The 16,201-nt window shown below is 51.6% G+C and overlaps 2 protein-coding genes across 5 annotated transcripts in view; both read right to left on the reverse strand.

Moving 5' to 3' along the window:
- Positions 1 to 8,764, reverse strand: part of TAOK2 (TAO kinase 2) — a 30,424-nt gene extending 21,660 nt beyond the window's left edge. Inside the window, exons 1-4 of one of the 2 annotated variants that reach the window (XM_075830887.1) lie at positions 8,093 to 8,756; positions 950 to 1,153; positions 803 to 874; positions 618 to 719 (exon numbers count right to left, since the gene is read on the reverse strand). In XM_075830887.1, the coding sequence (XP_075687002.1) occupies positions 618 to 719; positions 803 to 874; positions 950 to 1,081 (306 nt within the window). In that variant the 5' untranslated portion in view covers positions 1,082 to 1,153; positions 8,093 to 8,756. Of the gene's footprint in view, positions 1 to 617; positions 720 to 802; positions 875 to 949; positions 1,154 to 8,092 lie in introns of both variants that reach the window. The other variant, XM_075830885.1, reaches the window with a different exon arrangement.
- Positions 8,765 to 11,317: 2,553 nt separating this feature from the next.
- TMEM219 (transmembrane protein 219) lies at positions 11,318 to 15,959 on the reverse strand. 3 transcript variants are annotated; one of them, XM_075830906.1, is made up of 6 exons: positions 15,812 to 15,959; positions 14,980 to 15,166; positions 14,303 to 14,528; positions 12,500 to 12,638; positions 11,692 to 11,842; positions 11,318 to 11,525 (listed from the first exon to the last, which is right to left on the reverse strand). In XM_075830906.1, the coding sequence occupies exons 2-6, from the start codon at positions 15,133 to 15,135 to the stop codon at positions 11,385 to 11,387; spliced, it is 813 nt and encodes a 270-aa protein (XP_075687021.1). In that variant the 5' UTR covers positions 15,136 to 15,166; positions 15,812 to 15,959; the 3' UTR covers positions 11,318 to 11,384. The 3 variants fall into 3 exon arrangements, with proteins under 3 accessions (XP_075687021.1, XP_075687023.1, XP_075687022.1); XM_075830908.1 differs by lacking the exon at positions 15,812 to 15,959 and adding an exon at positions 15,285 to 15,487; XM_075830907.1 differs by lacking the exon at positions 15,812 to 15,959 and adding an exon at positions 15,271 to 15,487.
- Between the last annotated feature and the right edge of the window lie 242 nt (positions 15,960 to 16,201).

Here is a 16,201-nt window from a genome sequence, read left to right on the forward strand (position 1 = left end):
GTACAGGATAAGTAATGTAATGTATGTACACAGTGACTCCACCAGCAGAATAGTGAGTGCAGCTCTGGAGTATAATACAGGATATAACTCAGGATCAGTACAGGATAAGTAATGTAATGTATGTACACAGTGACTCTACCAGCAGAATAGTGAGTGCAGCTCTGGAGTATAATACAGGATGTAACTCAGGATCAGTACAGGATAAGTAATGTATGTACACAGTGACTCCACCAGCAGAATAGTGAGTACAGCTCTGGAGTATAATACAGGATGTAACTCAGGATCAGTACAGGATAAGTAATGTAATGGATGTACACAGTGACTCCACCAGCAGAATAGTGAGTGCAGCTCTGGAGTATAATACAGGATGTAACTCAGGATCAGTACAGGATAAGTAATGTAATGTATGTACACAGTGACCCCACTGTTCGGCTGAGTTCACACGTCGCAGATTTTCAGCATGGATTTTACCCTTTGAAATGCAAAGGGTCAGATCCTCTTCAAATCTGCACCAAAATCTGGGATGTATGAACTCAGCCTACATTAATGTAGATTCGTTCTATATGTGGACATAGGATGAAGTCCACCAGACACGCATTCTGAAGGCAGCTACTCACCCAGGCTGTGTGCTCCCGCAGGTAACATCCTTTATATTCGATAGTGTTGGGATGTCGCAGCTTTTGGAGGAATTTTACTTCTTTTATGATGTCCTGCCATTTCTGCACCAGAAAGAAGAAGTTTATTACAAAACTGATCAGTGCAGCCCATGCTACGTGCCAATCCCTGACCCAGCAGCACCCACCTCATTAGACTGCTTGCCACTATAAGACATCTTCTTAATGGCGACGACCTCATTATTACGGATGTCGCGGGCCTGGAGGAAGGAGAGAACAGTTAAGGGGCAATCAGTAACAGATCACACTAATCCTGGAAACTGCCCGGCACTTACAAAATAGACAGCGCCAAAGCTGCCATGCCCGATCTCCCGCAGGTCAGCAAAGAGTTTTTCCGGGTCATCCTTGAAGAAAAGCTCAGCCACCTCCGGGTCTTTCAGGCTGCCAGCCCGGGCGTTGGACGGCATGACGAGGGCCAGGGGGTACCCCCCGCGGGAAGCCGCCGCCACCACTCCAAATGGAGGACGGACCCACCGAGGCTGCCCAGAGGGAAGAGAGGACAACGAAAAAATATGATTTCCGATTATTCTATTAATTCATCTAATTGAATATGAAGGAAAGAAAGCCGGAGGTTATGAATGTGAGAAGAAATAGCAAAGAGCAGGTACAGGCGACACCGAGCGAGGGCTGGAGGGGGAAGGGCAGCAGAAGAGGATGAGATTCTGGGGTGCACAGACATGGAGGAAGGGGCACCAATGTTTACAGATGTGCATGGTTAGTGATGGGGGTGGGGTGAATACAAAACAGAGAAAAGGGGTGACCAACGAGATAAGGGGCGCCCATGACGGAGGGTGATAAATCTACAGGCGCATTAAGTGATGATTACAGTATAATCCTGCGATGTCCTAACCTGCGGAAAGCCACTATTAACCCTCCCCTCGCCACGTACACCCACATCATCATCATCATCATCGCTAAAGACAACGCTCCACTAACCCCCGTCTAGCCAGGTAGCTCATGATTTGCATTAACCCCTCTTCTGCTGGCGAGCCTGTCCAGTTTTAGTTGGGGAGATGACAGATGCCGAGCCCCCGCCTCCTCTGCTGACAGCCATAGTTACAGCTTTACTATTGGTTTTCACCCAGAGGGGCAGGAGACCAGAGTCAGTCAGAGAAGTCGTAGTCAGTGCATCCTCCATCACAATGCCACGACACTGCAGCTACGACCCCCTCACAGACCGAGGACCGTACCATAAATCACTGCCACCATCGTCTTCCATCATTTCTAAGTAATGATCAGGATTTACACAGCACTCACCTGAGCACAACTGTGTATTCAATGCCACCTGCTGCTGGTGCCCACCAATCGCTCACTGGCAGCTACAACTGACCCACAACACTCACCCTCCTCCCGGCTGCCACTGACCTTTCACCTTCCTCCTGAATGCCACGGACCTGGCACTCTTCACCGGAAGCTACAGCTGACCCTACTGCCCTCACCCACAGACCCTCCTCCCGGCTGCCACTGACCCTGCTGCCCTCACCCACAGACCCTCCTCCCGGCTGCCACTGACCCTGCTGCCCTCACCCACAGACCCTCCTCCCGGCTGCCACTGACCCTGCTGCCCTCACCCAACGACCCGCCTTCCGGCTGCCACTGACCCTGCTGCTCTCATTCTCTTTCTGGCTGCCACTGACCTTTCACCCCCCTCCCGGCTGACACTAACCTGGCACTCTTCACCTGGAAGCTACAACAGACCCACAACACTCACCCTCCTCTCGGCTGCCACTGACCTTTCACCTTCCTCCTGAATGCCACGGACCTGGCACTCTTCAGATGGCAGCTCTAACTGACCCAATGCCCTCACCCACCTCTTGGATATAGTCACTGACCGACAGCTCTCGCGCTTCTTCCCAGGTGCCAATAACCTTTCACCATCCGCCTAGGTGCCATTGACCCCGAAGCGATCACCCTCCTCCTGACTGCCAATGACCTCGCACCCTCCTCCCGCTGACCTCACCTACCGCCCAACGGACACTGACCTTGCTGCTCTAGCCCTCCTCCTGGCTGCCTCTGATCCCGCCGACCCACTCCCTGCCCTCACCCACCTCTTAACCGACAGCGACCCCACTGCTCCCACCCTCCTTCTGGCTGCCAGGGACCTAGCGCTCGGCTAAAACCGACCCACTGCTCTCACCAGTTTCCCATTATCCGGACCCTCCTCCCAGCTGTAAACCCACTGCCCTGCTGGCTTCCCGTATCCCCTCACAGACTTTTCCTACCTCCCGCCTGCCAGATATCCATTGCCCTCACCATCCACGGTGCCCCCTCATCTCTCAATACTCCCCCAGATACTGCCCTCGTATTATGTCCTCTGACCTTCCTGGCACTGAACCCCAAGAAAGGCCTGGACATGGCGACGCAGATCTTAGGCACCAGTTTCCCTCATTAAATGCAATGACAATGAGAACGTTAAATAAAAATCAGTAGAGACCAACCCAAAAGTTAGGCAGAAATTTAATATCACCGACTACCCAAGAGGAACGAAGAGAAACTCCATCAGATACAGGCAGCGGTATATAGCCGGGAGGACATAAAACAAGACGTGGGCACTGGTGAAATATATAGGGGGCACAGGACAGTTCCTGCGGGTAGCACTGAGGGTACAGGTGGTCTCGGCAGCGCTGGACAATGGACGGTCTATACGTGGACCTCATATCCAACCCCAACAGTCCAGTCCATCACCGGGTCATCCCGACACCACGGAGCAGATCGCAGGTGCCCGACTACACCCAGCGGAAGAGCCGGTACAGGGGCAGCTCAAGCAGCACCGCACTGAGGGGTGTCCAGATCTCGGCTTCCCGGACGCTGCGCTCCTCTCCAGGAAATACCGAAATTTACTGGTAAGCTGGAGGAGTTGCTCTTTAAATAGAAGTGGAGTCCCGGACACCTGTGCCGACCACAGCAAGAGCCATTTATGATGTAGGTAAACCCAAAAGGACGAGCAAAAAACATGGAGACATCTTAAAAACGTCAACATCCGGCGCCTGAACTATAGGACGCCCAGTATAATGCGGCTCTGTAATAAATCAGTGCGCGCACCCCCCAAAATACAACAATTCTATGGACGTTCCAGCGAGCCGGCGATTACGGACCCTGCGCTTATATTAACAAGTGTTGTGTAATGCATGGAAGATCTACCGGTCCTATAGTAGAGGGGTCATGCAATGGTTAATAGGACCCTGGAAAGCTCTAAGGGGCACGTACAGCAGTACAAAGTCTTAAAGGGACACTAACCCTGCAATCCAGGCCGATCAGACAACCTACTGTTCACACCACACACTAGCCATAAAGTGACAATGGCTGCAAATTTCCTGCATTGGCTCCCAGCGGTGTCACTTCCTGTAAACACCCCCCCCCCCCCCGCCCCGGTCGTCTCAGAACAACGCATGGTAAAATAATGACATAATACAACCCCGACCAGAGGAACTAGTGAGGATACATTGTCCAGCTACCCGAGGATATCCTCAGTGTACAACCAGGGGGCCGATGACCCTGAAAATCCCAGAATATAACAAAGACAAGAGCAATCAAACTGAAAGATGCAAGACCAGATCTCCCCCCCCCCCACAACAACCGTCCTACAACATGAATATGAAACGGTTTGACGCAGGATAAGGGGGAAGTCGTAGGAAGGTTCTCGGCCTCCATATATGTGGCATGTTCTCAGGACAATGAAATAGAATCGGAAGATAAATCTATAAAATAAAAATGAAAGCAGCCTGCAGTGTAAAGAATGGAGATTTTCACACTGGACACTAGACCGATGCAGAAATCACATGGGTGACTCAAAAATGACAACCAATATGGATAGGATATGCAAAAATGGACCGCCGCAATTGTACAGAAAAATGCTGTTACTCTCCATTACCGCTGAGTGGTCTGGCTCTGAGAGCGAGAGAGAGAGAGCGAGAGAGAGCGAGAGAGAGAGCGAGAGAGAGCGCGAGAGAGAGCGCGAGAGAGAGCGCGAGAGAGAGCGCGAGAGAGAGCGCGAGAGAGAGCGCGAGAGAGAGCGCGAGAGAGAGCGCGAGAGAGAGCGCGAGAGAGCGCGAGAGAGAGCGCGAGAGAGAGCGCGAGAGAGAGCGCGAGAGAGAGCGCGAGAGAGAGCGCGAGAGAGAGCGCGAGAGAGAGCGCGAGAGAGAGCGCGAGAGAGAGCGCGAGAGAGAGCGCGAGAGAGAGCGAGAGCGAGAGAGCGCGAGAGAGAGCGAGCGAGAGCGAGAGCGAGCGAGCCTGCAGCTGCATCCCCCCCCCCCCTCTAATATCTACTGTATTACCCTAGATGGATTTCTTAGAAACTTAGGAGGTTTCTAAAAAATTGCAGGCAGGGAAAGGGTTACTACTGGAAGACGACGACAACGACCGTAATAAGAACTATTATACATTTTATATTCTCCCGCACTCCTAAAACACGTTACATAACCGGATAAACTAGAAGGTCCTGTTAACAGTTATTTTGCGCGGTTTTTGATGAGGAAACCGCGCCAAATAATGTCCGAAAGTGTCTCCAATTGATTTCAATGGGAGGCGGAGGTGTTTTTCTTCAGGCTCGCGGAAAAAAACACTTCTGGAAAAAAGCGCCATGCCCTTTCCATCTCCGACCTCCCATTGACATCAATGGGAGGCAGAAAAGGCGGTTTATGCCCATGGCGCTCGACCGCCGCGGCCAAAAAACGCAGCGAAAAACGTGGCAAAGCGAGTGCAGAATTCCTAAAGGAATTTTTATGCAGATTTTCCGCCTGCAAAAAACTCAGTGTGATCAGGGCCTAAAACTGGCAGCATCATCTGCGCGAGATACGGAGATTAGATTGCGAGCTCCGGCGTCAGGGATGATGGGAGTGATACATCACATAAGAGAAGATTAGATTGCGAGCTCCGGTGTCAGGGATGATGGGAGTGATACAATGTTGTGTGACCATGGAAATAATTCTGAGTGTCTGGAGACCTTGAAGTGTAACTTTATATTTGCAGATTTCGCTCCGCCCGACATCCCAGCTTTACGCGGCGCTCAGTTCTGCGCATTTCCCGGTCCATAGAAGACAATGCGAGAATTCATTCACCGTTGGCGTCCGAACGGCTGGAGAATCGCAAAACAAAATCGGCCAATCAGGGAAATTAAATAAAGAGAAAAACTTCTCTCACCACAACCTCAGAGCCAAGATGGCGGCGCACACAGCCCTGCAGCGGGTATGCCAAACGCAGACATACATGGCATATCCACAGGACCAACCATTAATATCCAATACATGCGGGCAGCTATCTGCAGAGCGGGGGTCATCGCATGCCCGTCCCGCCAGATGAGGCGGCCGCACGTGCACAGCGCTCTCCGTCAATTTCTATGGGAGTTACGAGACAGCCGAGCGCGCTTGCCCTAATTGTCGGAGTTGGGAATACCCCTTTAAGAGACCGCAGACGTTTTGGCAGCCCGACGCAGCCAGTAAACTACATAGCGCGCGCACCAAAGCATAACCGGAAATACGTGTCATTCGAGAGGAACGGAAAATCGGGTGAGCAGTAATGGCGGCCATATTGCTTGTCACTCAGCTTTCCTGGAAACCGATATGACCAATAAACAGCGGGGGGGGGGCCCTCTGTAACGACGATGACAAGGACTTCATTCTTCTGCAAAACTGAAGAGTAAACGCTGAGCTGCGTCTCCCGTGTAGCGGATACCGGACGTCATCATCTAAAAGGTGCAGACGCCGGGGCAGGAGGGACTCCACATAACAGCGCAGCCTTGAAGGGGAGCTCCACTTTACATTTTAGAGACAGTAAGATCGGCAGGAGCTGGGACAATCACCGATCCCTAGGATGACGTTTCTGTGGTGCTCACTATCCTGCAGGCTTCAGAGCTGCATTCTGCCGTCATTCCCTGCTTGTTCAGTGTCTGTTCTGGTGATTTACATTGTGGGAAACGTCGTCTCCATCACAAGCACCGCACACCGATGAAGGGAACGCCAACTGCCCCCTGCATTATAGGAGCTCCACCAGCTGCTGACTGTTTCCAACCAACAGAATGAGCCGTCCACATAATGCAGCGGCGCCAGTTCCTCCAGAGCTGCTCTTCTCTCTGGTTAGTAGTGGGAGGGTTCTTATTCAGATGACTGCTGGATATTCCCTGGTTCCTCCATTACAGAGACTTCATTTATCCTCTGTTGCTTACATAGCGGCAACATACGCCACAGCGCAGGGCAGATCTCGTCATCACTCAACCGTCCCACAATCTAATAGCGCACCTTACACGCACACAGCGGCCAAGGAACCAATCAGGATGTGCGAGAGAAAAGGAGAAACCAGAGGAAACCCACGAGGAGAACATACAAACCCCATGCTGCTGATGATGTCCTTGGTAGAATCCGAAATCAGGACCAGGGACCTGCCCCGGCGCTCACCTCCCGGGACCTGCCCCGGCGCTCACCTCCCGGGACCTGCCCCGGCGCTCACCTCCCGGGACCTGCCCCGGCGCTCACCTCCCGGGACCTGCCCCGGCGCTCACCTCCCGGGACCGCCCCGGCTCTAACCTCCCGGGACCGCCCCGGCTCTAACCTCCCGGCACCGCCCCGGCTCTAACCTCTCGGGACCGCCCCGCTGTCCATAAAATAGACCCAAAACAAGCAAAAGAAAAATCCGGATTCCTCATCTAATGCACCCAAATTCCCGGCACTCCAGTTTTTTGGAGAACTGGTTTCCATCCTTCGTCTGGCCAGAAATACAAAATCAGCAGCACAAAGCACGGCATAGGCTTCACATCTATCAAAAAACTTTGATTATAGGGATTGTTTACTATTCACTGCAATAGAAGCGAAGCCGGGTCCCCCATCACTGGGAATATGGCAGCACCCCAGTATGTACAAAGTATTGCAGCTCCGGCTGGGCGCCCCTTTAAGGCCCACATCAAAGAGCGCCACCTCCAATATAGTATCACCCTCTAAAAGCCGCCATTACGGCATCCACAAGGGTGGTCAGCTGCTTTGTTCGGCGCAGTTTCATCCCGTAATAAAACAGATTTATGCACAATTCTCTGTTTAGGACCCCTATGGGCTCAGCAATGGCGGCCATTAGTGGTGGTCACCCATAAAGCAAAACAAGAATAGTCAGAATATTAAAAGGACTTCACACCTGAGACCAAGTTTCCCATACCCAACAATGCCAACCACAGACCACTGCCAACCACCACCTCTATGCCAGCGGGCCCAGCTAGACCCGGGTACAGGAATCCACTCCATCACGTCACACTATGACATCACAAGTCACTTATACCAGGCGGACGATGGGTGACCCCGATACCTGACCCCCCCACCACGCCACAGAGGCGCCTCCAGATGACCCATGGCCAGCCGGACAGTCAGATACTGAGACAACCGCCCATATACCGCCGCCCTCCCGTCACATGACCCCGGTGCCCATGACATCATGCTTACCTGAAAGTGTCACGGTGCCGCGGGGTCCTCGCCGGTCGGGCAGCTCTCAGTGGGCGAGGAGCGTCAGCCTCTGCCCGTGGCCTCCCATGCTGGCTCCCCGGGCAGCGAGCCCCCCTGTAACCCTGGCGGTCTCCGTGGACATATGCGAGTGCGCCGGCGTCACCGCCCTGACCGCAGAGGTCAGCCCCCTCACCGGGCGGTCTCTGCGGCCACGTAACGCCGTCTCCTAGCAGGCGATGAGCGTCTCTCCGTGGCGCGCCCCTATAGAGCTGCACATTCACCTATAGAGGCCTCCCCCTATAGAAATGCAGCCTGCCCTGTGTACAGAGTCTGCGGCTATAGAGACTGCTGGGAGGATGTACAGCCCTCAATATGGAGCCCTGATGTACACAGAGCCTGGATTACAGCTCCCCCCGCCTCCCTCCCTCTCTATATGATGTGCACGGCTGCGGCTACCACCATAAACCCCGTATATAATACCTACAGAAGAGCGTCTATAGGTGCCCTCAGTGCAGGAGCCCCGGCTTAGTGTCAGTCTATAGGGAGCATCCTGCAGCCCCCTCCTCTCTATACAGCTCGCTCTGTCTTCGACTCCCCCCTCCCTTTTTTTTTTTTTTTCCTCTCAGCCCATCCAAGATGGCGGACCGGGCGGGAGCTAAACCGGAAGCTGCTAGGATTTCTCGTGAGCATGCGCAAAACGGCGGGGCGTCTCCGGAGAGAGAAAGGATGCAGTGCGCAAGAGCGGAAGTTACTCCGTAGGCAGCAGAGAGCGTTGTACGCATGCGTGTTTTTTTTTCCTCGATTGACAATATTATGCAAAACTTTATTAACAAAAATTATAGAGGGGGAAAGAGCATTTTGTGGAGGTTGTAAATAACAGTGAGAAGGGTCATTAATGATGAAATCCAGGGATGAGGCCGCTGTAAAGTGGTGATTTGTGAATGAGCGAGGGAAATAAAGGCTTAACCCCTTAATGAGCGGGCCATTTTGCGCGTTAATGACCAAGGATTATTTTTTGCTTTTTCACGGTCGCATTCCAAGAGTCGTAACTTTATTTTTATTCCGTCGACATCGCCGTATAAGGGCTTGTTTTTTGCGGGACGAGTTGTATTTTGTAATTGTACCATTTTTAGATGCTTATAATATATCAATTAACTTTTATTAACTTTATTTTAGGAGAGAATTGAAAATAAGCAGCTATTCCAGCATTGATTTTCACGTTATAAATTTACGCCGTTTACTATGCAGCGTAAATAACATGTTAACTTTATTCTATGGGTCGGCACGATTACGGGGATACCAAATATGTAAAGGTTTTATATGTTTTCCGACGTTTGCACAATAAAAAGCCTTTTAGAAAAAAATTACTTGTTTTTGCATCGCCGCATTCCAAGAGACGTAATTTTTTCCGTCAATATGGCCGTATGTCGGCTTGATTTTTGCGGGCCAAGGTGTAGTTTTCATTAGTGCTATTTTGGTGTACATAGGACTTATTGATTAACTTTTACTTAATTTTTTATGGAGGGAATGGGAGAAAAGAGAGAATTTTGCCGTTGTTTTTTGCGTTTTTTTTAGACGCCGTTCATCCGGCGGTTTAATTAATGTGTTCATTTTATTGTTCAAGTTGTTACGATCGCGGGGATACCATATATGTGTATGTGTCATTTGTTTTGACACTTTTATTTGATTTTGACTGTAAATTTTTTATATTTTTTTCACAAACTTTCTTTAACTGCTTTCCATTTTTATTTTTTTAGTCCCACCAGGGGACTTCACTATGTGATGTGCTGATCGCAGATATAATGCTTTGGTATTCTTAGTACAGTGTAAACTGACAGGCAATCTATTAGGAGGTGCCTCCGGCATGGCCTAACAGGCATTTGCTGAAGATAGACCTGGGGGTCTTTGTTAGGCCCCCGGCTGCCATGGAAACCCGACGGCACCCCACGATTTCTTTGAGGGGGCCCCGATGGGGTGACAGAGGGAGCTCCCTCCCTCTCTCAAACACATTAGATGTCGCTGTCACTATTGACAGCGGCATTTAATGGGTTAACCTGCCGGAATCAGAGCGCGCTTCGATTCCGGCAGGAGCCAGGCTGTGTATAACCGCCGCGCTCCTGCCGCTGATCACGTGTCTACACTGTCAGTACCCGCGCCGTCACAGGATGGATATATCCGTCCTTCGGCGTTAAGAGGTTAATAAATGCAAAATTCATGTACCAATAAAATCTCTGCCATGACGGTGCGGTCTGTAAATGCGGCCATGCTGCTGACAGGACAGTCTGTATTCTGTATATTCTGCCATTTCTATTCCTGTATATACGATTTTGGCCCTGCAATAAAGTTTTTTTTTCCATGGAATCTGCTAATCGTGATGGATCATCTCCCCATGTATTGACCTCTTACTGAGCTTGTGCTTATACACTGCAGGTAACCTGAACAAGCTGAGCTGCAGTGTAAAGCAGCAGCCTGGTGGATCTCAGACATCCTCCGACTCTAACAGACAATGCAGCTAAGCTGGGGTCACTGATCATGGCGGCATCCTAAGAAGACGTAAAAACAAAGTATCCGATACTAAAGGAATAGCAGGTGAGCAGCGAACATGGGGTAGTGATTCATAACAATACAATCAAACAGCAGATATGGCGGCGGCGGCGGCGGCCTGTGTGTGTGTTTCTTGCACCTCGACCTGTCGCTTTCATATCAGTTCCGTTCTTATGAGCTAGAAACTCATTTTCTGGTCCCAAAAGGACGACCCCCGCGTGTTCTGACCCGGCCTGTCCCCGATGATCCCGGGCCAGATGTGAAGATTACAAATAAAACATATTTCTGGGTTATGGATTATTCTCGGGGTTCTGCAGCCTTGTCTGGAAAACCTGTTTGTTGAAAGTGTTCACCAAAGATAAATTGATTGCATGGGGGGGGGGGGGGCAGAGCCGGGGACCCCCATACTCAGAGACTTCACTGATAGGAACCCCCCCGCAGACAGCCGCCCCCACTACCGGGGTAGGACAACATGGCTCCATCTCCTTACTATTCCTCGTAGTGTCCGCTCCGGCTCCACCTGCAGGTTTCTGCTGGATTGAGTGTGACGGAGCCGGTGTGGCCGGAGCGGACGCTGTTATATTTTTAGTGATACATGAGATCCGGCCTCTGTGACGGCTCCTCTGATTTCTATGATTTATAAAATAACAGGTGATCCGGCGGAGAAATCAGTCACTTCCATTCCAGAAGAAAAAATCATTTATTACAATGTCCAAAAGAAATTCAGATCTGGAAATATTAGTCCCAGTCACAGTCCCAGCGCTCCCGGAGTCCTCTTGTCCTTGATGGGATGATTCCAGCAGGCACCGACCACAAACAGCACGAGGGCAACGGAGAGGCAAAACAGCACCGCGTACAGCAAGTGATCGGAGGCGACGGCACCATCCTCCTGGTGAGAGAACACAAAGATGGCCGCCACACATCACATACCGTGCCACAGCGTGTACCCCGAGTGTCAGCGTGTCATTATCCTGTCCCCAAGTGTCATTATCCTGTCCCCCAAGTGTCAGTGTCATTATCCTGTACCCCTAAGTGTCAGTGGGAGGGGGGCTTACCTGAGACATCACAGCTTTTAGGTCTGGATCTCCACTATACTGCAGACTATAACACTTTGAGGGGTCGTCAGTTTCTAGCTCCACCACATACACTTCTGGCAGGAGATTGTTGTGTCCGCTGGGATTTGCTGCAGAACACTGGAAGGACGACCTGCATGGAGGTGGCCGGTGATAAACGGTTATCAATCAAACCCAGAGAAGCAGCGGGAGCGAAGAGATACACGGACATGTCATATTTGTATTATTTTAGATTGTGTTACCGCTAGATTTACTATACGTAGAAATGTGGGGTTCAGAGCGCACATTTTGATTAAATTGTATGGGTCCAGCGGCCACGACAGGGCGACCCGACTCGGGTTCCTACCCTACAGGAGACTCATCTCTTCTACCTATCAGGATAGGCAGGGACCAGCGTTATTCTATAATCATTATGAACAGCCCTGCACAGATGTGAGGGGGGGGGGGGGGCACGACCAACATGGAGGCCGTCACCACCCCCGATGCAATGCAAAAGGGAGTCAGAACCTCCGAACAAAGTGAAATAAATGGGCAGGTGCAAATCCGAAACACAAAGATGCAGCAGAGCTCAGCAGGCGCGAATATGCAGTGTGTGCAAGCATTTCGTAATATTTCATGCATGGTTGGAATGGCCTGGAGCTGCTCCCAGGAGGTGTTGCTGAGGAATTTGCTGTGGCCCTCTATCGATCTCATTATGCAGACAGGGCTTTCTATGGGTTTTCTATAACTGCTTCTCAGGTCTTGATAGTCTTCGTACAGGACACATATAGATACCGCAGGAGAAACTCACCAGCCCTGGGGCAGGACGGACTGTGGACCGGTCACTATAATGCAGTATTTTTCGGAGCATTCGGCTCCGCTGTCATTGCACTGAGCGGAGCACCAGCTGGAGGTCACTGTGATGAGAAGATGAGAGTCTGTGCCGGGACCTGTGGAAGCAGAAATAACAGGGAGACTGCGGAAACACGGGACCTGAATGACGTCCACTGGAAGCCGCAGGTGAACAGTCCCATCAACACAAACACAAGGACTACAACGTCACAGTTGACTTTCTGTTGAGGACTTCACCCGACGGAAACCTCAGACGGAACCACTGAACGGAAAGCCAACGCTGATGTGAACAGGGCTTTACATAGGAGTAGTGGTGGAGGTGACGGAAGTATTGGTGGCAGAAGGGAAAAGTAGTAATGGCGGTGCTCATGGTGAAGGGAGAAGTGGCGGTGGGGAAGGTGAAGTAATAGTGGAGGTGGTGGCAGAGGTAATAGTAGTAGTGACAATGGTGGTGAAAGTTGCAGGGGTACTAATGGTGGCGGAAGTGTAGGTCAAGGTAGTGGAGGTTGTGGAGGTGAAGGTAGCAGTGTCAGAGATAGTAGAGGTGGCAGTGGAGGTAGCGGTGTCGGAGGTGGTAGCGGTGGCAGTGGAGGTAGCGGTGTCGGAGGTGGTAGCGGTGGCAGTGGAGGAAGCGGTGTCGGAGGTGGTAGCGGTGGCAGTGGAGGTAGTGGTGTCGGAGGTGGTAGCGGTGGCAGTGGAGGTAGTGGTGTCGGAGGTGGTAGCGGTGGCAGTGGAGGTAGTGGTGTCGGAGGTGGTAGAGGTGGCAGTGGAGGTAGCGGTGTCGGAGGTGGTAGAGGTGGCAGTGGAGGTAGCGGTGTCGGAGGTGGTAGCGGTGTCGGGGGTAGTAGAGGTGTCAGAGGTGGCAGTGGAGGTAGCGGTGTCGGAAGTGGCAGTGGAGGCAGCGGTGTCGGAGGTGGCAGTGGAGGTAGCGGTGTCGGAGGTGGCAGCGGAGGTAGCGGTGTCGGAGGTGGCAGCGGTGTCGGAGGTGGCAGTGGAGGTAACGGTGTCGGATGTGGTAGAGGTGGCAGTGGAGGTAGCGGTGTCGGAGGTGGTAGAGGTGGCAGTGGAGTTGAAGATAGTAAGATAGTGGTGTCTGAAGTAGTAGCGGTGGTGATGGAGGGAGGGAGTAGTGGTAATGGAGGGAGGGAGTAGTGGAGATGGAGGGTGGGAGTAGTGGTGATGGCGGGTGGGAGTAGTGGTGATGGAGGGTGGGAGTAGTGGTGATGGAGGGTGGGAGTAGTGGTGATGGCGGGTGGGAGTAGTGGTGATGGCGGGTGGGAGTAGTGGTGATGGCGGGTGGTAGTAGTGGTGATGGAGGGAGGGAGTAGTGGTGATGGAGGGAGGGAGTAGTGGAGATGGAGGGTGGGAGTAGTGGTGATGGAGGGTGGGAGTAGTGGTGATGGCGGGTGGGAGTAGTGGTGATGGAGGGTGGGAGTAGTGGTGATGGAGGGTGGGAGTAGTGGTGATGGAGGGTGGGAGTAGTGGTGATGGCGGGTGGGAGTAGTGGTGATGGAGGGTGGGAGTAGTGGTGATGGAGGGTGGGAGTAGTGGTGATGGCGGGTGGGAGTAGTGGTGATGGAGGGTGTGAGTAGTGGTGATGGAGGGTGGGAGTAGTGGTGATGGCGGGTGGGAGTAGTGGGAATGGACTTGAGTTCTGAGTGTCAGACATCGTGGAGCTTTGCCTGGATGGTTTGGAAGCTTTCCCTGTCAGGACATAGTTAATAATGAAATACCCCTGTACAAAACCGACCCCACAGCTGACCTTTCATCCCGAGCTGGCCGGCTGTGGCGCGTATCTGCAGGCCGCTGTGATTGATTGATGGTTGCCATGGAGACAGAGTAACGCTGGCCAATACGGACACATTGCCCAGATCTTCGTGGTCCGGCGCTGATCCCTGGACCAACTCAGAGGCGCTGAATGGAGCGGTCACGTTCCTCTGGGGACAGATCTTACTCGCGCTCAACGTCTGCAGCACCGTGTCGTAGTCCTGATGCCGGAGAAGAAGCGCGATTTATTGTCACCTCACTGTATAAAGAACGGCGCTGCAACCTTCTTATAGACTTTGTCATTCAAACCCTCACCATTTCTGAGTTTTCTGCTCGTTCTCATTGAAAAACCCTTATACTTATCACACAGCTGCAGGTTTGTTACAGTTGCATCCAATCTAGACAATCCTCTGTGAGTTACACACATCAGCAGCACAAATCTCTTTTCTTTTGATGATAGTTTGTTACAGTGTATCAGTCTGGAGTCCATGCTGTTTATATCACAAACAAATGTCTAGACTGGATCCAATTGTAACAAACCCTCAGCTGTGAGAAGCAAGAAGTCAGGATGTGTTTTGAGCCTCTGGATGTAAAAGAAATGTTCCCATTCACTTGCAGCCAGCAGAGATTTTGAAAATGGGGAGGAATTAAAATGTCGCTTTACTTCTTTACCTTAGTGTAGTCGACATCTTTTACCGAATGCGTGCGGACGAAGATCCCAAAAAACATGAACGTAGCGGCAAGTGTCACCAGACACAGGAAGAACGTCACTAATGGCGGGTGATGGCGCACACATTGGCGTAATCCGGTACAGAACGGACAACCCATGGAGACCTCGCAGGAGCTTCAACCGGAGAACCTGAGGAATTATAAAACAGCGGGACAAGGTCACATATAACAGAAATGGCCGCAGGCTCCATGACAACTACTTTCCCGCCATGGTGACTATGTGTCATGCTCCACCTCTGTTGCCGCACATTTTGGTGGCAACGTTTTTGGGGTTAGATCCAAAAGCAAGAGCGTGGCGCCCGGCCCGACCGGTCCCCACAGAGACGTGCGACTGGGTGATAAATACTACATCGCGATGGCGACTAAATTATTCAGCAGTATAAAAATTATTTATGGGTGGAGCTAGTAAAGTCACATGATGAAAATGTGTCTCCTCCTCTGTTGCTGGGTGACAACGGCTGCAGGATCTGTCATAGCGGCCATCATGGTTGTCACCCAGCTTTTCACGATACAGACTACTATTCTGAAGGGACTTTTTAACAATTATTATTTATTTTGGAAGAGGTGCTGGCTGGGACTTGTAGTTCCTCCATGTCAGAAACTATAAACGAAGAAGTCATTGCTGCCTGTCGCAAAGCATTGTGGGATCTGTCGTTCTCTGATGCCGGTGATGGGTTTCTCATGATGTTCAAGCACTGCGCGGGAGGGCATCCTATCTATCTATAGCTCCCCTCCCTGTACGACCACCCGGCCGCTATAGCGCCCCCTCAATTACCCCATGTATAGCCGGCAGAAGGCTCCTAGTCCCGGCGCTCTACCCCGACCACTGCGTCTGTGCAAAGAGTCTGAGCTACAACAAAATGGCCTCCGACCCGCGGCGGTTCAACGGACATCCACGTGTTCTAGGGTTGCCGTGGAAACTGCCGACCGGCCTGCGCAATATCCCCTAGTGTCGTGGGAATTGGGGAGAGCGGCCATTATAATGGTTCCTGTGACCATTCCCAAGGTTTATTAGTCTAGAATGAGATATATATATGCGCTTCAACTACCAACAGAAATGAGTCAAAGCGACCAATCAGATCACTGCTTATAATCTCAACCTTCTCTCAAAACGGAAAGCAGGAATCTGATAGGTTGATACAGACAACACCACAGCTTTTTATCT

The sequence above is a fragment of the Rhinoderma darwinii genome, chromosome 6 (genome assembly GCF_050947455.1).
Source record: "Rhinoderma darwinii isolate aRhiDar2 chromosome 6, aRhiDar2.hap1, whole genome shotgun sequence".
Classification (NCBI taxonomy): Eukaryota; Metazoa; Chordata; class Amphibia; order Anura; family Rhinodermatidae; genus Rhinoderma; species Rhinoderma darwinii.